Source organism: Staurois parvus, unplaced genomic scaffold, assembly GCF_062004578.1.
Source record: "Staurois parvus isolate SC_StPar_1 unplaced genomic scaffold, SC_StPar_1.0 ptg000321l, whole genome shotgun sequence".
Lineage (NCBI taxonomy): Eukaryota > Metazoa > Chordata > Amphibia > Anura > Ranidae > Staurois > Staurois parvus.
Window position 1 is genome coordinate 10,389,684 of NW_028318117.1, and position 20,608 is coordinate 10,410,291.

At 39.4% G+C, this 20,608-nt stretch overlaps 1 protein-coding gene across 1 annotated transcript in view; it reads right to left on the bottom strand.

Moving 5' to 3' along the window:
• Positions 1-9,995: 9,995 nt before the first annotated feature.
• The window catches only part of SLC13A5 (solute carrier family 13 member 5), a 123,322-nt gene continuing 112,709 nt past the window's right edge, over positions 9,996-20,608 (bottom strand). The window contains exons 10-13 of the mRNA XM_089683795.1: positions 19,294-19,409; positions 16,892-17,053; positions 15,536-15,673; positions 9,996-13,937 (exon numbers count right to left, since the gene is read on the bottom strand). Coding sequence (XP_089539921.1) covers positions 13,809-13,937; positions 15,536-15,673; positions 16,892-17,053; positions 19,294-19,409 — 545 coding nt within the window. The 3' untranslated portion in view covers positions 9,996-13,808. The remainder of the gene's footprint in view (positions 13,938-15,535; positions 15,674-16,891; positions 17,054-19,293; positions 19,410-20,608) is intronic.

A 20,608-nucleotide genomic window follows, 5' to 3' on the forward strand; every position in this document is an offset into this window, starting at 1 on the left:
ATAGTGCCCCATCATTGGTATCAGTGGGAGGAATAATGCCCCATCATTGGTATCAGTGGGAGGAATAGTGCCCCATCATTAGTGTCAGTGGAAGGAATAGTGCCCAATTATTGGTGTCAGTGTGGGAGGAATAGTGCCCCATCATTGGTATCAGTGGGAGGAATAGTGCCCCATCATTGGTATCAGTGGGAGGAATAGTGCCCCATCATTGGTATCAGTGGGAGGAATAGTGCCCCATCATTGGTATCAGTGGGAGGAATAGTGCCCCATCATTGTTATCAGTGGGAGGAATAGTGCCCCATCATTGGTATCAGTGGGAGGAATAGTGCCCCATCATTAGTGTCAGTGGAAGGAATAATGCCCAATCATTGGTGTCAGTGGGGGGAATAGTGCCCCATCATTGGTATCAGTGGGAGGAATAGTGTCCCATCATTGGTATCAGTGGGGGGAATAGTGCCCCATTATTGTTATCAGTGGGAGGAATAGTGTCCCATCATTGGTATAAGTGGGAGGAATAGTGCCCCATCATTGGTGTCAGTGGGTGAAATAGTGCCCCATCATTGGTGTCAGTGGGAGGAATAGTGCCCCTGTCAATCAGTGAACCGCTAACAAGGACGCAGTCAGAAAGCACATTTAATTAGCTTTGAGGTTCACCTAAACCCAGTCACTAAAGATGGATATAAACTTTAGGTTGGCCATACACTATACAATTTTATATACATTTTCTGCCCAATTTCCTTTAGATTTACTTTCAACTACGTAGTGCAAGGGCCTGCCTAATTGTATACAATTGAAAGTGTTGTTCAGGTTTGACCTCCTATTATATGGTTTTTGGTAAATCTAAAGAAAAATTAGACAAGAGAATTGTATGATGTATGGCCAGCCTTAGCGTGACGCTAAAAACAATCCTATTCAATTATGTATTAACTCAAAATCATATATATATGATTTCTTATTTACTCCCTAGTTTTGGCTAGTGTAGGGACATGGACCTTACTGCCTGTTTTCCCGATTTGAAAGCCCACAGCATCATACATTAAACATGTTAAACATACAGCCCCATTCACTCAGATGGTTTGGATTAGGTGGCAGTATTGCCCATCAAACACGACTGTACTGTATAGTTTCTCCCATGGCCACAAAACATCACAGCCGCGGTTAAGGGGGGTGGTAAACCTGCAGATTAGCTGTCTATTTTTACTGTCTATATATACATATGTATATATATATATACAGTCATGGCCGAAATTGTTGGCACCCTTGATATTTTTCCTGAAAATCAAGTATTTCACACAAAAAAGGTATTGCATTAACACATGTTTTGCTATACACATGTTTATTCCCTTTGTATGTATTGGAACAAATATAAAACAGAGGCAGAAAAGCAAATATGACATAATGTCACACAAAACCCCAAAAATGGGCTGGACAAAAGTATTGGCACCCTTAACTTAATATTTGGTTGCACACCCTTTGGAAAACATAACTGAAATCAGTCGCTTCCTATAACCATCAATAAGCTTCTGACACCTCTCACCCGGAATTTTGGACCACTCTTCCTTTGCAAACAGCTCCAGGTCTCTCTTATTGGAAGGACACCTTTTCCCAACAGCAATTTTAAGATCTCTCCACAGGTGTTCAATGGGATTTAGATCTGGGCTCATTGCTGGCCACTTCAGAACTCTCCAGCGCTTCTTTGCCATCCATTTCTGAGTGCTTTTTGACTTATGTTTGGGGTCATTGTCCTGCTGGAAGACCCAGGATCTTGGACGCAAACCCAGCTTTCTGACACTGGGCCCTACAGTGCGACCCAAAATCCTTTGGTAATCCTCAGATTTCATGATGCCTTGCACACAGTCAAGGCACCCAGTGCCAGAGGCAGCAAAACAACCCCAAAACATCATTGAACCTCCACCATATTTTACCGTAGGTACTGTGTTTTGTTCTTTGTAGGCCTCATTCCGTTTTCGGTAAACAGTAGAATGATGTGCTTTACCGAAAAGCTCTATCTTGGTCTCATCTGTCCACAAGACGTTTTCCCAGAAGGCTTTTGGCTTACTCAAGTACATTTTGGCAAACTGTAGTCTTGCTTTTTTATGTCTCTGTGTCAGCAGTGGGGTCCTCCTGGGTCTCCTGCCATAGCGTTTCATTTCATTTAAATGTCGACGGATAGTTCGCGCTGACACTGATGCTCCCTGAGCCTGCAGGACAGCTTGAATGTCTTTGGAACATGTTTGGGGCTGCTTATCCACCATCCGGACTATTCTGCGTTGCAATCTTTCATCAATTTTCCTCATCCGTCCACGACCAGGGAGATTAGCTACAGTGCCATGGGTTGCAAACTTCTTGATAATGTTGCGCACTGTGGACAAAGGCAAATCTAGTTCTCTGGAGATGGACTTGTAACCTTGAGATTGTTGATATTTTGCCACAATTTTGGTTCTCAGGTCCTCAGACAGTTCTCGTCTCCTCTTTCTGTTGTCCATGCTTAGTGTGGCACAGACAGACACACAATGCAAAGGTTAAGTGAACGTCTCTCCTTTTTATCTGCTTTCAGGTGTGATTTCTATATTGCCCACACCTGTTACTTGCCCCAGGTGAGTTTACAGGAGCATCACATGCTTGTAACATTCTTATTTATCCGCAGTTGTGAAAGGGTGCCAATACTTTTGTCCAGCCCATTTTTGGAGGTTTGTGTGACATTATGTCGAATTTGCTTTCTTTCCTCCCTTTTTTTGTTTTGTCCCAATACACACAAAGGGAATAAACATGTGTATAGCAAAACATGTGTTAATGCAATACGTTTCGTGAGAAATACATGATTTCCTGGAGAAATATCAAGGGTGCCAACAATTTCGGCCATGACTGTATATGCGGGCGGCACAGGGGGTTAGTCGTTAGCACTTCTGCCTTGCAGTAATTGGGTCATGGATACGATTCCCAACCATGGCACCTCCTACCTGGAGTTTGCATGTTCTCCCTGTGTTCGCGTGGGTTTCCTCCGGGTACTCCGGTTTCCTTCCACACTCCAAAGATATGCTGGTAGGTTAATTGGCTCCTCTCTAAATTGTCCTAGTTTCATCCCTGGTCATGCGGGATCTCCTGCATGGTAGGGGTTGGGGAAAGACCTGGCAACCTACCCTGTAAAATAATTCATGGAAAAAGTCGCTTACGAGTCAGGGACAGATACAACTGAATATATATATAAAATATACTAGATAGATAAATAAAATATACATGTAATGTACATATATTTTTATTAATTAGGTACAATCCTTCCTAGGAGAAAATAAGTAAATAAAGAAATATATACATATATATATATATATATATATATATATATATATATACACCGTATTTTCCGGCGTATAAGACGACTGGGTGTATAAAACATAGGTTTTGGGCTGTACTCGCCGTATAAGACTACCCCCCTTAACCTCCTTAGCGGTATTCCCGAGTGTAGCTCGGGGTAGAGTTTCAGTACCAAGAGCGGTAACCCCGAGCTACACTCGGGCTTACCATGCAGCGTTGCTCAGGGAGTCCCTGCAGCACTTACCTTGTCCTTCGCTCCCACGATGTGTCCCCTGCAGCGTCCCCGGCCATCTCCTCCGGCCGATGCTGGCATTCGGCTTCCATGTTCCGGTCCCTGTGACGTCGGGACAAACGGGCTCCGGAACTGGCGGCAAATTTAAAATTTTAAAAAAAGTCATTTTTTTTAAAATGATCATTACATAGTAAAACATTGCTGTTTCAATGCATTTCACATACATTTTGTCCCTACTGCTTTGTCCTGTGCCCTGCCTGAATTTTGACTGTTCTTTCTGCCTGGAAACTTAGAAAAGTCCATGGCGTCCAAAAAGCGTCCCTTTACGTCAAAAGCGGTTTCAGACCAGCTAGAGAACAGTGATAGTAAATCAGAACCACTTGCAGAATTGAGTGATAATGATTTGTGGGGAAATTCGTCATCAGACACTGAAAACGATGTTGCAACTTTGCTCAGCGATGTGCGAATTTGCCTCTGTATTTTAAATTTCAGTGTTTTTGGTTTGATTATATTATTGAATTAAATTTATTATTATTATTATATTATTATTTTTTATGATTATTAAATTATAATTTATGATTTCGTGTTTAAAATTGTATCCTACCCGGGATGTTTACTAGACTCTTGTTCGTATAGATTTCAGTGAGTTATTCCTAAAAATTACAGCCTACAATAAAAAACTACATATTTCCATGCAAAAAAATGGTACCGCTTTCAGCACAAAAAAATCGGAAATAATCAGACCGCCGAGGAGGTTAAGAGGCAACACCATTTAAAAACATCAGATTTTTTAATTGAAATGGTTATGACTTACCGGTACTAAAAATCCTTCAAAATCCTCATGTTCATCATAAGTTCATGAATGACATCTTGTGATAGATTTGTAAGACAGTCATCATATGGATCAAACTCCAAATCAGATGGTTACCGCTGGATGTGCGGTAATACGGTAGCTTCAGCTACATACAGTATATATACAGCCCGCTGGATATGCGGTATATACAGTATAACGCGCTGAGCCAAGCTGTTTCAAAACGTACCGGTACGTCCCTACGGTAATCAGACCGCTGGATGTGTGTATGTACAGTAGCTGAGGCTACATACAGTATATGCTGGGCCAATCACGGCGAGCGATGTATTCTAATGAATACAAAGCCTGTTCAGATTGGCTGAGGTTGTGACATCATCAGCCCAGTTCTCTGACTCAGCCAATCCGAGCAGGCTTTGTATTCATTAGTAGAATACATCACTCGCCGTGATTGGCCCAGTGTATACTGTATGAAGCCGCAGCTACCGTATATACACGCATCCAGCGGTCTGATTACAGTAGGGACGTACCGGTACGTTTTGAAACAGCATGGCTCAGTATACTGTATATACCGCACATCCAGCGGGCTGACAGATTAATCTGTCATAGGGACATTTGTTTTGTGCCAGCTTGGCTCAGCACAGTATACTGTATGCAGGGGCGGACTGAGCATTTGGAAGCTCGTGCACCACCCGAGGGCCCGGGGTCAGTAGGGGGCCCCATGAGATGCCCCTGGTACCTTTTTCATAGGCTTTTTTGAGTTTGGGCAAGGACACAGGGGCCGCATGATCCCCTATTGCCCTGGGGCCCCATGAGTTGTCAGTCCGCCCCGACTGTATGTACAGTATTACCACACATCCAGCCAGCTTGACCCAAACAAACTCAAGGTTCACATTTTATACCCCGCGTATAGGACGACCCCCAATTTTTGGGGTATATTTTTAAGTATAAAAAGTAGTCTTATACGCCAGAAAATACTGTATTTTTCTGTTGATCAGTCTGCATGGTGTAAAGAAGGAATACACAGAACCCAATCTAATCCACAAATTCATTTATTTCCTACATTTCAAACATTCATCACAACATCATTTTATTTTATGAGATATTTAATAATTACAGGAATCTTTCCACAAAACAGATGAGTGGCTATTTATATCATTTTCCCGTGATGCATTACACACTTCATTAGTTGGAAATTCTAACACAAACAAAGTTCATGAAAAGTTGTACCACATAGGGACATACCATGGAAGTGTCCCGGGATATCAGTACTGTTCACAAGCACACTAGGTGCTCACTAGAATTTATCAGCTTTGTGTGAATATCCCTTGAGCTGTACCCTGCACCTTGCCTATCAAATGGATTGGACAGGTAACAATGCTGCTCAAAACAATCAGCTGGATTTTCCCCTTTATTTTCTAACCTGCTTGAAAAATTAAAGCAGGACAGAAAATCATCATCACCACACACAGTTTTACAGATGAGATCCAGTGATTTCACATACAGCCATCTGCATAAGTACTAACATCTTCTGGACATTTCACAATTTGCAATGTTACAACCTGAAATGAAAATGTATTTTTTTGGGGGTTTGTTTTAGCTAAAGTGTATAGGCAATGCAGTTTTAGGGGTAGAGTGGGGAGGGGTTAGATCCTCTTTCAAATTTTTTATTGCTGTGTGTGTCCCCATTGGGGAGATTTACCTCTGTTTGTACCAGGGCCTGCTGTCACCAAGAAAGAGTGAATTAATTAAACATTTTAGAGCTGTCCCCAGGACAAGAGGGGAAGGGAAATCTTCTAATGGAGACACCTGGCCAGGGGATAGTTTTCTAAGAAGGGAATTCCCTAATTTTGAGATTTCTTCTAACTTTGTGTTGCATCTCAATCACAGGAAATTAAAGGGAATTTTCCCAATGGTACAGGGATTGTAACCCTTTTCTAAATTTAGCATGCAAAAAAAGATTTGGCTATACATACACTTTAAAGTGGTCCTAAAAGCTGAAAGTTTGTTACCTTCATGCATTCTATGCCTAAAGATAAAAATCTTCAGTGTGCAGCTTCCCCCTCAGCCCCCTAATACTTACCTAAGCCCCATCTTGATCCATCTATGAACGTCAAGTGTTCATAGCAAAGAGTTATCAGAGGACAGTGCAGTCTTGAGTCAATCTCTTAGCTTGGAGAAGGGAGGAAGAGGAGGAGGGAGGAGCAGGGGAATGCTTTGCCATCCTAAACTATGGGGATGTGTGTTTCTATTGATTTACACAGTATAGGGTAACACAACTCTAGTCCCTATATGCAAGAGTGGCTCCTAGGAGAAAGGAGCCACCCTGAAAATGGAAACTTGGGGCAGTGATCATGGCTCCAGCTTAAAAAGGAACAGCAATGATTAAAGTGGAATTCAATTCTAGAGCTAACTAAGCTTACAATAGCTCCCACCCCCTCCTAACTCATATACCAATTACCCTGTAGAAGAAAGATGCATATATTTACCTATTCTCAGGGCACTCTGGTCTGGTCACCTGATTTCCCCAGCAGCCAGCTTCAGGGGAGAGTAGAGATCGCCGACAATGCATGGAATGCCTGTCCGATGATGTCACCCATAGGCTTACTATAGGGCATGCATGGTTGGCTGTCCCTTTCCTCTCCTGAAGCAGGCTCCTGGGAACTGATCACGTGACTGGATCGGAGCACCCTAAGAATAGGTAAGTATAAGCATAATAAGTGTTAGGAGGGGGATGGGAACAAGTTTAAGCTTAGTTGAATTTAGCTTGGACTTCCAATTTTAAGACATAGAAGCTGCATAATCAGTAAGTAATTACTTTGTAATTCAGCTGCTGAAATTGCTTAAAAGTGCTACCAGATAATGTCTCTTTTTTTTTTATAACTTATTGATTGTTAAAATGAAACACCTTTGACCTTAAAATGTTGAAAATTGTATGAACTAATGCTAATCAATGTTATTCAAAGCTGTAACACTACAAAATGTAGGCAAGCCCATGGGTTGATTATTTTATGCAAACCGCTGTACATTTTCATTCAGTTTGTCAATAAAAAAGATCAAAATGCAGAGTCAGAACTTTTAGTCAGTCCAAGACACCTGACAGACATCATTTAGGTCTTTGCATTATGTATTTGTGGCTGACAGGTGCACATTCAATTTTGTAACTGTTCAAAGTGACATCCAACCAGTGTTATGAGATGATAAGAAATAAATTAAAATATCTATGAACAGAATAGACTATAGACTTCCACTGACTTCAAAATAATAAGCATAATATGAATTAACGTCATAGTTGATCGCTTTATATAAATACATTACATATGGATGGTATTTCAACTTCTTTGTGTCTCCTAATCACAGTATAAGGTATGCTGGTCAACTAGTACCCAACAATCCAAAGTGCAATAATAATAGACAATATGTTTATGCTTAGGGAAGCTGTAAACCTTATTTAAATGTGGGGATGAGGATAGCTAGTCCCTATGGCTCAGTAGCAGCATTATTTAATGTGCTATTCATATAGTCTCTTGTAGAGTACTGCAAGATATTTGAAGACTTGATGGCTGGTCACTATACTGGCGGACTATGCCACATGAATGACATGCAGTACATCTGTGTGACATGAAGTGCATCTGTGTCTCCATACTAGCCTTGGTGTGTGCTGAGGTCACTCTTTCAATTTTAACCAAGAAAAGGAGGTGCTGGTAGGAAATGTAACCTGTGCATCAAGCCCTTTCACTTCCTACATAAAAGATGAATTGGTAAGAGAATCCCATGGGGTTGATTTAGACAAACAAATAGGCTGTTTGCTTCTCAAGGGAATGTTGCCTTAGCTTAATGAATGTGGTTGAAATTCACTTTGAAAATTCTACCATTTTTGTGCAAGAAAAAAAAAAAAGTATTTTTGCTTGTACATGATTGGATGATGGAGATCAATGGAGCTTTCACCAATGGAGCGTCACCTAAGCTAAGAGAAAAATTCCCTAGAAAAGTGAGAAGCCTATTTGCCTTTAGTAAATCTACCCCTATGTCTCCTACCAGGTGTTTCCTGGTACAAGTTAGCTCCTCATACAGTGGGGCAAAAAAGTATTTAGTCAGCCACCAATTGTGCAAGTTCTCCCACTTAAAAAGATGAGAGAGGCCTGTAATTGGCATCATAGGTAGACCTCAACTATGAGAGACAAAATGAGAAAAAAAATCCAGACAATCACATTGGCTGATTTGGAAGGAATTTATTTGCAAATTATGGTGGAAAATAAGTATTTGGTCAATATCAAAAGTTCATCTCAATACTTTGTTATATATCCTTTGTTGGCAATGACAGAGGTCAAACGTTTCCTGTAAGTCTTCACAAGGTTGGCACACACTGTTGCTGGTACGTTGGCCCATTCCTCCATGCAGATCTCCTCTAGAGCAGTGATGTTTTGGGGCTGTTGCTGGGCAACACGGACTTTCAACTCCCTCCAAAGGTTTTCTATGGGGTTGAGATCTGGAGACTGGCTAGGCCACTCCAAGACCTTGAAATGCTTCTTACGAAACCACTCCTTCATTGCCCGAGCAGTATGTTTGGGATCATTGTCATGTTAGAAGACCCAGCCACGTTTCATCTTCAATGCCCTTGATGATGGAAGGAGGTTTGCACTCAAAATCTCACGATACATGACCCCATTCATTCTGTCCTGTACATGGATCAGTCATCCTGGTCCCTTTGTGGAGAAACAGCCCCAAAGCATAATGTTGCCACCCCCATGCTTCACAGTAGGTATGTTGTTCTTTGGATGCAACTCAGCATTCTCTCTCCTCCATACATGACAAGTTGTGTTTCTACCAAACAGTTCTATTTTGGTTTCATCTGACCATATGACATTCTCCCAGTCCTCTTCTGGATCATCCAAATGCTCTCTAGCAAACTTCAGACGGGCCCGGACATGTACTGGCTTAAGCAGGGGGACACGACATCTGGCACTGCAGGATCTGAGTCCCTGGTGGCGTAGTGTGTTACTGATGGTAGCCTTTGTTACGTTGGTCCCAGCTCTTTGCAGGTCATTCACTAGGTCCCCCTGTGTGGTCCTGGGATTTTTTCTCACCATTCTTGTGATCATTTTGACCCCACGGGGTGAGATCTTGTGTGGAGCCCCAGATCGAGGGAGATTACCAGTGGTCTTGTATGTCTTCCATTTTCTAATTATTGCTCCCACAGTTGATTTGTTCACATCAAGCTGCTTGCCTATTGCAGATTCAGTCTTCCCAGCCTGGTGCAAGTCTACAATTTTGTTTCTGGTGTCCTTCAACAGCTCTTTGGTCTTCACCATAGTGGAGTTTGGAGTGTGACTGTTTGAGGTTGTGGACAGGTGTCTTTTATACTGATAACAAGTTCAAACAGGTGCCATTGATACAGGTAATGAGTGCAGGACAGAGGAGCCTCTTAAAGAAGAAGGTACAGGTCTGTGAGAGCCAGAAATCTTGCTTGTTTGTAGGTGTCCAAATACTTATTTTCCACCATAATTTGCAAATAAATTCCTTCCAAATCAGCCAATGTGATTGTCTGGATTTTTTTTCTCATTTTGTCTCTCATAGTTGAGGTCTACCTATGATGCCAATTACAGGCCTCTCTCATCTTTTTAAGTGGGAGAACTTGCACAATTTGTGGCTGACTAAATACTTTTTTTGCCCCACTGTAGGTAAATCTCTGATGGGATGTTTTTCAAAGAAAATTAATTAAAATCACCTTTTCCTGTGATAGATAAAGTAGAAGGTTCCTTTAGCTACCTCCACCCCCAGCAGTATTTACTTGCCTCTCCTTTGCTCCTTGACACTCCTTTAAGCATCACTTCTAGATATGAGTGAGAAAATGACCCACTCCCCCTCTTTCATGTGCTGGTACCCCATGGTTGGTTCAATGCTGTCACGAGAGGCCAAAAAAGTAGTCAATAGCTCTGTGTAAGCTCCAATTAGGCAATTTGAGCTGTCTATTCCAAGTTGGAGTGCATGGAAGTTGGAATATGCTAAGCAAAGAGCTAAGTGAACCTTTTACTTTGCCCTGCATGGATAACAAAAACGGTCATCTACAGTTTACTTTTTAAAAGGCATATGTCATAAAGCCAAATGCCTTTTTGAGAAGCTTGTGATTCTGTTGGTCCTCTGTGTCACCCAAACTTCAATGTAGTTCCATAACATTCATCTCCTTCATAGTGAAGCTGGATAGGTCTTCCACTGCACCAGAAATAATTATAAATGACCAGTGACTGGAAAATAGATGCCTCCACTTGAGGCATCTCTGATGTGTTCTGATGACAAGTTCCCTTTAAGTGTCTCAATTATATTCTGATGAACAATGGACATATACACTGTTGTGAACTATCCATCTAAACAGAATATTATTTTTATTGAAGGTGTGTGGACTAAAGTAACCTCATAGCAGACCAGGCCAATTCAAGCCGAGCAAATGATAAAAAAACATATAATAAGAAGTTACTTGTATCACTGGAGGTAAGCCAATGATAAAATAAAGGAAGATACATGCATATAAATCTCAAGCAGAGCTTTTCATCATCTGAGCATCCCTATTGATCTTTGAGATCACACTCCTCACATTAAATAATTGGGCAAATTGAGAGGTAGGAGGGGCAAGGCCAAGCCTGACCTTTACAGAAAAAATTACTATTTGCATACATTTTTAGCTGGTTGTACCTACAGATATTTTTTCTAGGAAGTTTTGACTTAAGGCTTGTTCATACCACTTGTGATGTGAGAACGCACCACCATGTGCAGATACACACAGGTGCTTAATGGCACCGCCATGCATCTAACAAATGAGGGTGCATTCACAGCCATCAAAACACATGGTACTATGTGTTGCAATTTTATTAACCATGCCTGCAGTACTTTTTGCCCATTCCCCCATTGAAATTAATAGGCTACCCTAAACAAGCCATGCAGAAACATGTGGGAATGTGCAAAACATTGTAGCTTTATGGTGTGAACAGACCCTTAAAAGTTACCTATGCTTAGGCATTTCTTACATCATTTAATTTGCCTGACTATGTGACTAGTTTACTTTAAGAGTATATCTTGCCCAATAAAGAGGAGAGGAAAGACAAGAGTTTTGCAGAAAAACAAAAAACTTGATAAAATATAATTTAGCACTTGAGTTCTCAGGTCTGCCCGTTTGCCATTGCAAAGAAATTCACTCTCTTTTATGTACATTTCCTTTGCTTATATTACACAGAAAGCAGCAGTAAGCGTATGACTCCTGTTGCCATAGATAAACTGTGACTTAATGAACAGAATAGCACTACAGAATGGAGATCTATTCTAGAGGCTTTAGAAGGAACAGAAAACATGCGGGTCATACAAGAGTTTCCACAGTAACTAAAATATCTGTTTTTGGTTGAACAACTCTTTAAAAAATAGAAAAAGTGGATGTGAATCCTCCAGCATGCCTGTTAGAGAGAATTCTATATGCAGTTAACTGTACAAAATGTAACAATGAAAATAGCCATATCATTTAAATAAATTGTTTCTTAAAAAGTTTGTTGGTTGTTGTAACCATCACTTATATACGTTAATTATATTAACAAGTCATTTACAGGAGATGTAATCTGGCATACATAAACATCTACAAAATAAGTTGATCATACAATTATATACTTTATGTTTACACAGTTTAGCATTGTGACTTATGCCCATTTGAAATATTCCCTACATGTCCTCCCCTGTACTACCCGTACAAGCACTACAGTAAACTGGTTTCCCATCCCTGCCACACAAGCAGTCTAATACTGCATCAATGAGTTTCTTTTTGGAATATGAATAGGGGCTATTTTTTAGTGATTTAGCACATTAATAAGGTATATGTACAGCCAAAACTTTTTTAGCTGGAGTGGTGAAGTATTAAACCCCCTACCAAGTTGCTGCTGCCATATATGCCCCAACTAGGGAGATTCATCCTCTTTATTTGTCCTGGTGACCTGACAATTGTCATTGTGAAAGAGATAACAAATACAAAAGTGTACAGTTGGACAGGGAACAACTTTTAATGGGGACATCTGGTAACAAATGCTTAAGAGGGGATTTCTCCTTAATTTGAAGAGATTTTCTGTTGTGCCTTGGTCACGGTGAAAAACTTGCCAGGGGTTCTAACCATCTTCTAGTGTAACCTAAGAAAGTTTGGATGTAGATGTACTTATAATTCCACAGCCCAGGCAAGGACTGTGCTAAATCTGAGCCTTGCTTTTAGATCAGCTGAGGCAGACTAGGGAAGATTCTGCATAGATTGCCTATTTATATTTTTGAGTAGCCATGGCAGCACCTCAACTATGACCCAGTCCACCTTAGCATGGATGATTTTTGGATACGTGCTCAGTCTGCACTAATTTGCATTTCTCCATTAGACCTTAATGCACTATAGGTGTAAGTTACTGAAAAAGCCCTCTTGAGTAAGTAGAAAATGTGCAAGCCTTTTCAAGAAAATCTGAGCAAAAACAAAAAACTTAAAAAAGATTTGGTAAATGGTTGGAGAAAAGGGGAAATGTATGATATATTTGTGAAAACTGAATTTAATCTTTTCAATAAAAGGTTCAAACTAAAGCCTACCCTGTAAAAAAAATTATGTATATTTACCTAACTGTTAGCCTGTGTCTTTAAACCCATCCAACACTTCTGGGTGTGTAAATACCTGCTTCCTCCACTGCTCAATGTGACCCTCCCACTGTCCCCTATATCAATAAAGTATGTATTAGCCAGCATCATAGCATGTGGTGGGGTAGCAGGTATTCAACACACCTGAAGGTGTCACTTACCTTCTGAAGCCAGGATGAGCAACATGGTGGAGTTTGGAGACACAGGCTACCGAAAAAGAAACAGAGTTGTTTTCATTTAGTTTGGACCCTGTCTTAACAGAGTTATTTTAATTAAATTCATCATGAAAATGTTATATTTTAAAAAGCCAATGGGGTAAATTAGACAAAAATTTGGAAGCATTTAATTATCACATCTTTATAAACAGGCTCCAAGAAACCAGTCTTGTTTGCATTTACTTTTAACTGTTTTACCCCACCAGATGACACCAACTGTAAGAAATTATGTTCTGTTTAAAAAGCTTAATCTAGCTGTTTTTTTTTTAAACAGTGTAACTTTCAGACCACCGGACAACAAAAAAAAAAGAACATTTACTTAGAAACCGCCCACAGTTACGTCTATTTACAATGAGTATGTAATGAATAGGACTTTTTAGTTTTTTACACAACTGGTGATGTTGAAATCCTACTTCATGTAACCTTCAAAAATAGTTCTTGTGTTGCACCTTTGTTTGTTCCGCAAGTAATCTTAGAGCTTTTAGAAGTCTGTTTCACCCAGTGATCCCTTTGACAAACCAGGCTCCATACAGCTTTTGTGTTCATGATCAGGAAGATAGGTGTTCATGGCAGAGGTACGTTGGCACGAATTGTCTTTGCATCAATTTCCATCTGTAGCATTAGCCCATGCTGGAAAAGTGTCCAGGTTGAACATGACCCGGCCCCAGCTGTTGATAGCAATTGTGGTACACAATACACCGATGATATTCATCATGATGCCTGTTTTGACCTAGAAATAAATAATAGGGTTATCTTAAGATGATTGTTGTTGAATGATGAAATACCACAAACTGAATCTAGTCCCCAGTCTAATAAAAGTCCTATGACAATGCAAAGCATCATTCCTTTCAGCATATTGTATTTTTAAGGTTATTTAGAGCAAATTTTCAAGTGAATCTGTGCTATGTCCATTCCAGGTTTACTTTTAATAATGGCCCCTGCAATGGTTTATAATCACTGTCTTTTTACTATCTCATAGATCCACTTGGCTGCCGGCATGAAACAAAAATTATTATTATTATTGATATTATACAGGATTTATATAGTGCCAATAGTTTTGCACAAACATATACTAGGGTATGGATCAGCACGTAACTCACTCCCCTTCCACCCATATGATATCATTGGTGCTTAGTGATTGGCCTTTCAGGCACCAATGGGGTGGAGAAAGATTCCTTAATCTGTGTAGGTTTCAATTTGTGACTTTGATCTTACATAGGTATTCTACCCCTTGCTTCCACTGACCAAACATAGCAACTGGGGAGCAAAGGGAAGGAAAGACTGTACTGCTGTAGGGAACAGTGTTAAATTGAACCTGTTGTCCTGCAAGGGTTCACTTTCGACATACGGTGACACTTTCAGTTCCAGTGACAATAGTTTCTAGGACAAATAAAGAAAGTGGATCTACCCAGTGGGGTCAGAGACCCCAGTGTGTAACCCTTCCCCATTCCATGCAAAATGTAACACAAATGCCCAAATATGAGATCATCTAATTGTTCAGGTATCATTTCCTTTAATTATTATTTTTTTTCAATTCAAAATGCAAATTCAGCTGCTAATTCAGCCAGTAATCTTTTTGACCCAACTGCTTGTATTACATGCAGCCAGTGCTTGTCAGCTGCAGTTTTTTTTCTCTTGTCAATACACAGCCAGATTACTGAACATCTGTATTGAATTTGTTAAAGTTGAATTTTTAAGAAATAGCTATGTGAATGTCCTGTTTCAGTGTTTTAGAGTACTTAACACATAGATTCTTGTCTGCTCCCAACAAAAATAAGAGGCAAGAAGACTCCAAAAAGAATTGATATTCCTGTTTTGGATTCATAACAGGGGAAGAACAGAAGTAGTCGCAACAAAAAAAAATACAATGCTATGTACAGAATACATGATTACAGTGGATACAGTAGATGGTGGAAGGCTTAGAACGTCTTTTGGATGTCTGTTGTTGCTTGTGTCCCATCTGGGGATACTTTCCTTCAATTTCAATCCCAAAGATATGACTGTTTTCCAAGATGATGGAAAATTCCACCTCTGACAATTGCCACTGGAACAGATGCCCCTTTCCAAGACTCCCAATCTACTCATGTGCCAGTGACAAGCATAAAATTTTGGATTTCCCCTTACTGTCTGTCATGGGGACAATGACCACAAAAGCAAATAGTAAAGATGGATCTCCTCCAACAGGAACACAAATGATTATAAAAACATCCCAAATTTTCTAACTCTTCCCCACATTTTAAATGAGTTTATACTAATAATTTACCTGCATTCATATATATATATATGTATAATTTGTTACAAAAGACTCTATAGTATAAAGAAACTTACCATATCAGACACATGGAGATGACCATATGAGAAGACAATAGCATTAGGGGGTGTGGCGACAGGTAACATGAAAGCAAAGGAGGTGCTTAGTGTACACGGAATCATTATATACAGTGGGTTAACCAAAATGGATTTTGCCTAGGATACAGAAAAAATAAACATGTGAATAATTTAGTATGCGGTATTTCCACCTATATTGTTAAGAAATGGTATGAACCAGTGTATCTGAACAGTCAATGTTAATCCTAATAATCAGATTTTACTTTAAAGGCCTCTCGAGGCAAAATGTTAAATTTGAATACTAAATTAAGCGATACAAGAATTTTGAAGGCCTATGTAATTTACTATATAAAGTGAAAGATACTCCTTCGCTACTTCAATGTGACTAAATATTGAATGATATATAGAGCTGCTGCTAGCATCAAAAACTGTGTTCCCACAACATAAACACGAAAAAACAAATAAACTTAATGCTGCGCTGCTAATGCAAAGTATAAGTACCAAATCATCAATCATATCCGAAAAACATCAAATGTACATAAAAATGTGCATAAATCATACAAAGTGAATAAAACACAATGTCCAAAAAAACAAGTCCGTGCAATTGATATTAGAGCGGTAACAGTGGATAAAGTTTTACATCAACTTCCATAACAATTCCATAGGATTTCTCAAGCGCTCATATAGCCATCACCATCTCTTAGAGTGCTGCCAACATGCAGGTTGTGCCACCTCAGTGCTCACAGAACTCTCACCTTAAGAAAATTTGAATGCGCTTATAATGATTAACAAATTGGGGTTCCTCCGCTCTCCAAGTCCTTCACCATTTTAGAACCACCGGGGGCCCTCCTTCTTTTCTCTTGATCTCTGGACCCAGTTCAAAAAAACGGTCCCTTTAAAGGTTGATTTGGATCAAATCTCCTACACTCCTGTTAACTTAATTTCCAGGAATCTTCCAGGACAGCGTTATGAGAGAGAGGCTACTCCCACACAAGTGCAGAGTTATCTCCTCAGCAAAAAATGTCTCCAAAACTCTGAACGTTCTTTTTTTTTTTTTCCGACGGAAAAAGAGAATGTTCAGAGTTTAATAATGTGCTGTAACCATTATGTATGATCCAATTAAGATGGTGGAAGTTCCATTAACTGAAAATAACCAGGGCATAAGTACAATTAATCCATCGCTACCATGTTAAGTCATCTATCTAAATCTTATGGGTCCTATATTAGCTAGATTCAAGATATTGGCTCCTCACTTATGAAAATGTCCATCTTCTTCCCCCACATAAAAAAACATATACAGGTAAACATCGTGAATCACATGAATGGTAAAGGCTTAACATGGTTTACTAAACCTACCGTGGAGGCCAGGATTGGAAGGAAAAGAGTTGCTGTAGCAACATTGCTGGCACATTCTGTAAAAACAGCGATCATTAATGACAGGATGATGACGATGGCCCAAGCTGGGATGCTGTGAAGAAATATCATCTGCCTACCAAGCCATGAAGAAAGACCAGATGCCTTTGGGAGAGAAGAACCAGAAGCAGATACGGTATTGAACATATATGGTATATATATGATATTGAACACAGTACAAACATGCATTCATTCATAGCAACTAGTCACATTTCACCATAGTCATGTCATAAATGATAATTTATGATTAGTTGACATGGCATGCTGGATTTTTCATAACAGTGCTGGTCTTCATCTTACTTTATACCAACTCAAAAAGAGCCTTGTGTGTTAAGTAATTTGACATTCGTAGAAACTAGAATGTGCAGTAGCTGTTATTTTTGTTAGCACTGGCTTGAAAAAAGTTGTTCCTGCAGGCAATGTTTTTTTTCAGACAAGTTTATGCACAAAGACCAAAAATTCAAGAATCAACAGTTACCACCACAACAAATGAATAAAGGAATTGTTTAATTAATACGCACTTTTATATATTTGGTCTTTTGGGGAAATTATTTACTTTTTAATTTATGAGAAGTTTCATCTGGAAGCGGACAAGTGATTCAGAATGGGAATCGCTCCATCAAATTGATCACCTTCCTGAATAGATGACATTTATGCATTCTTATCAATTCTTGCCTACAATGCCACTGAGGAGTCAAACAAATTGTGAGAAGAAAGGGCATTGTGTGTTGTTCTCTTTTGAATTGCAGCAGGGGACCTCTTTAATGCCTGAGAGTTCTCACCATTAACCAAATTATATTTGTGCCTGTGGGGTCTTCAAAGAAGAGAAGATGAGGTAGGCTTTACCTAGCATAGCTGCTATAGTATTGTTAAGATCTCTAATAGATGATTAAGGAATTATTCTAGATGGATTAGGAACGAGACACAAATGAGGAATGCCCAAGTGATAGAAAAGAGTAAGAGTCTAGTTATGCTTCTGTATCATTAACATTTACATGTTAATGCATGCATTTGCATGGCATTAAGATAGCCCATTCACTTGAATGGCTGTCAGTATGCCTTACACGTGAAATAATGCACATTACCTCAATGCACAGATGTGAATCCAGCCTAAAGGGTAGAGACAATGAGGACAGGATAGGGCAATAGATGGGAAAAAAAAGAAAACACCAAACAAACTAGGCTTAAAACAAAACAAACACTAGAGGGTAGAGAAATACTAGATGCATGAAAGGGCAGGTAAGGCACGATAACTGATTAAAGAGAGGTGGTAAATAAGGATGTTTCCCTATGCAAGGTGCATCACCCTGATGGGTGATAACAGAAGCAAAAAGTTAGAATGGTGCACTTTTCCTATCTGCCCTAAGATTCAGTAACGCAAATGTGTCAAGCCTGCCTGGTGCACACGATGAGAATATCGGACAAATGATCGTCCTTTTTTTTTTTTACATGCTAGTCTCATATCAAAAATGCAGAGGTTACTAAAGTTAAGAAAATTCTTGTAAAACAGAATACAACTTCGAAAGTGATGTAATGTAATGTATTGTATTGCATTGTAATGCATTCTTTCATTTATGAGCATGCGTGGTCTTTATCACTCGATACTTTACAGACAAATACTAAACTGATTAAACGAAAATCGTTCGTTCTGTTACCTTACCAGAAACATTTTTGTGCTTGTCCCTTTGGATAATTTCACATGATCAGATTATCAAACAATCGCTTCGAAAGTGATATTTTTCATCTGATTTTCTCATCGTGTATACTAGGCATTACCATTACTTTCCTCCTTATTTGGAGATGTGTGCAGAGATCTCACAGGGAAATTTACTCATTTGACACCTAACACCATTTCACACACAACATTGTCAAAAATACCAACACACATTTTACCGTACTCAAAATGATTCTTAAAATTCAAGTTGTAGCTGTTCACTCACTATAGAACATGGTCTAGTCAATGTTCTTTCTTTCTATTATTTCATTTTCTTGGCATCAGTTCATACAATGGGACAGAATGTTCAGCCAACTAAAAGCTTTCCTATGAAAGCTACAATTTTTTCTTAGTAACATTATAGATTCTCTCTCTGTTGAATATTTTCCATTTTAAAAGTTGATTTTAATCTGATTATGCAGATACATACAAAATTAAAGGAGCATGTCCATTCTTACTGCCTCAGACCAACAGGGAACCTTGGAGAATCTCCAGAACACACTTAATCTTGGCAAGAAATTGTACATACTATATTGAACATAATATTGAAATATAAAACAATGAGAACTTCTAGCATACTTGGAAACTGTTTAAATGTTCACTGTGTTCTCAATAACAATAATAATCTTACGTCACTGCCTTTTGCCAATGCAAAGCCTCCCCCGAGAAGAAGAACAATACTCCACGGCATCTTCTTATGAACCACCTTCCATGTCAGTAATGGTGTGGACATAAATGCTTCCTCTTCTATAAAAAGAAGGAGAGTGATCAAGTGTTCAGACACTACTGTGGCAACAAACCACTAACTTAGATATATTGCAATATCTAATCATGGCCATAGACCATGTAATATTCTAGAGAACAATCTGAGAACACAATATCAGTTTAGTGTATAAGTCAGGATATTACATTCTTGGCTTGTTATAGGTGGGAATACGTCTCCTTGAGAATTAAGGGCAACTAGCTGCTGTAATTTTCATGACATGCCTGCCTGACAGGAGTAGGGTATGGTCAGTTCATTACTTGTCAGTAGCTTTTGTTTTCACCATTTAAGACTCCATCACATCGTATACTCTTGGGATTGATTTACTAAAGGCAAATAGACTATTCACTTTGCAAGGGAATGTTTCTCTTAGTTAGTAAATGAGGTGGAGCTCTGCTGACTTCCATTATCCAATCATGTGCAAGGGAAAAACTGTTGGGTATTCTTTGCAATGTTTCTTTTGACCACATTCACTAAGCTTAAGGAAAATTCCACTACAAAGTGCAATTTCCCTTGCAAAGTGATGAGCCTATTTGTCTTTAGTAAATCTACCCCTCTGTATCCAACTTTTCTTACTATGTGACTGAATAACATTTAAACATGTTCAACTTTAAAAATGTCTCTGTGTGTTGCCTGTGGGTTGACCACTTGTATTTGCACATTTTGGGCTTTTTAGTGACAGCTTTTTCTTTCACAATATGTTGGTGCCCACATTTTTTGGACTATAATGGCACAGGCTTATTTTGACTCATCAACATTTTTGTGTAAATGTAATATGAGGGTTTTATTTATTGTACAGTTGCAAGAAAAAGTATGTGAACCCCTTGGTATTACGAGGAGTTTTGCATGAATTGGGTATAAAATGTGCTCTGAACGTCATCTAAGTCACAATAGAAGAACACAGTCTGCTGAACATAATACTACATAAACATTAGATGTTGCCATGGTTTAATTGCCCTTCTAGAGATGGAGCTCTAAGTGGCAGCTCAGGAGGAGAGGTGGCATGAAAGGCAGTTCACACTGAAGCCTGCACAGCCCTCTCACCTTCCTCATAAGCTGCCAGACAGTATATCCCTTTACTGTATCAGTGCCCTGATTCCTCATCTCTTATTTACACAGAATGAGGGGCTGCAGGCTGCTACTCAGGGGAATTAAGAAAATGGGACTGCCAGCTTGTGTGGTG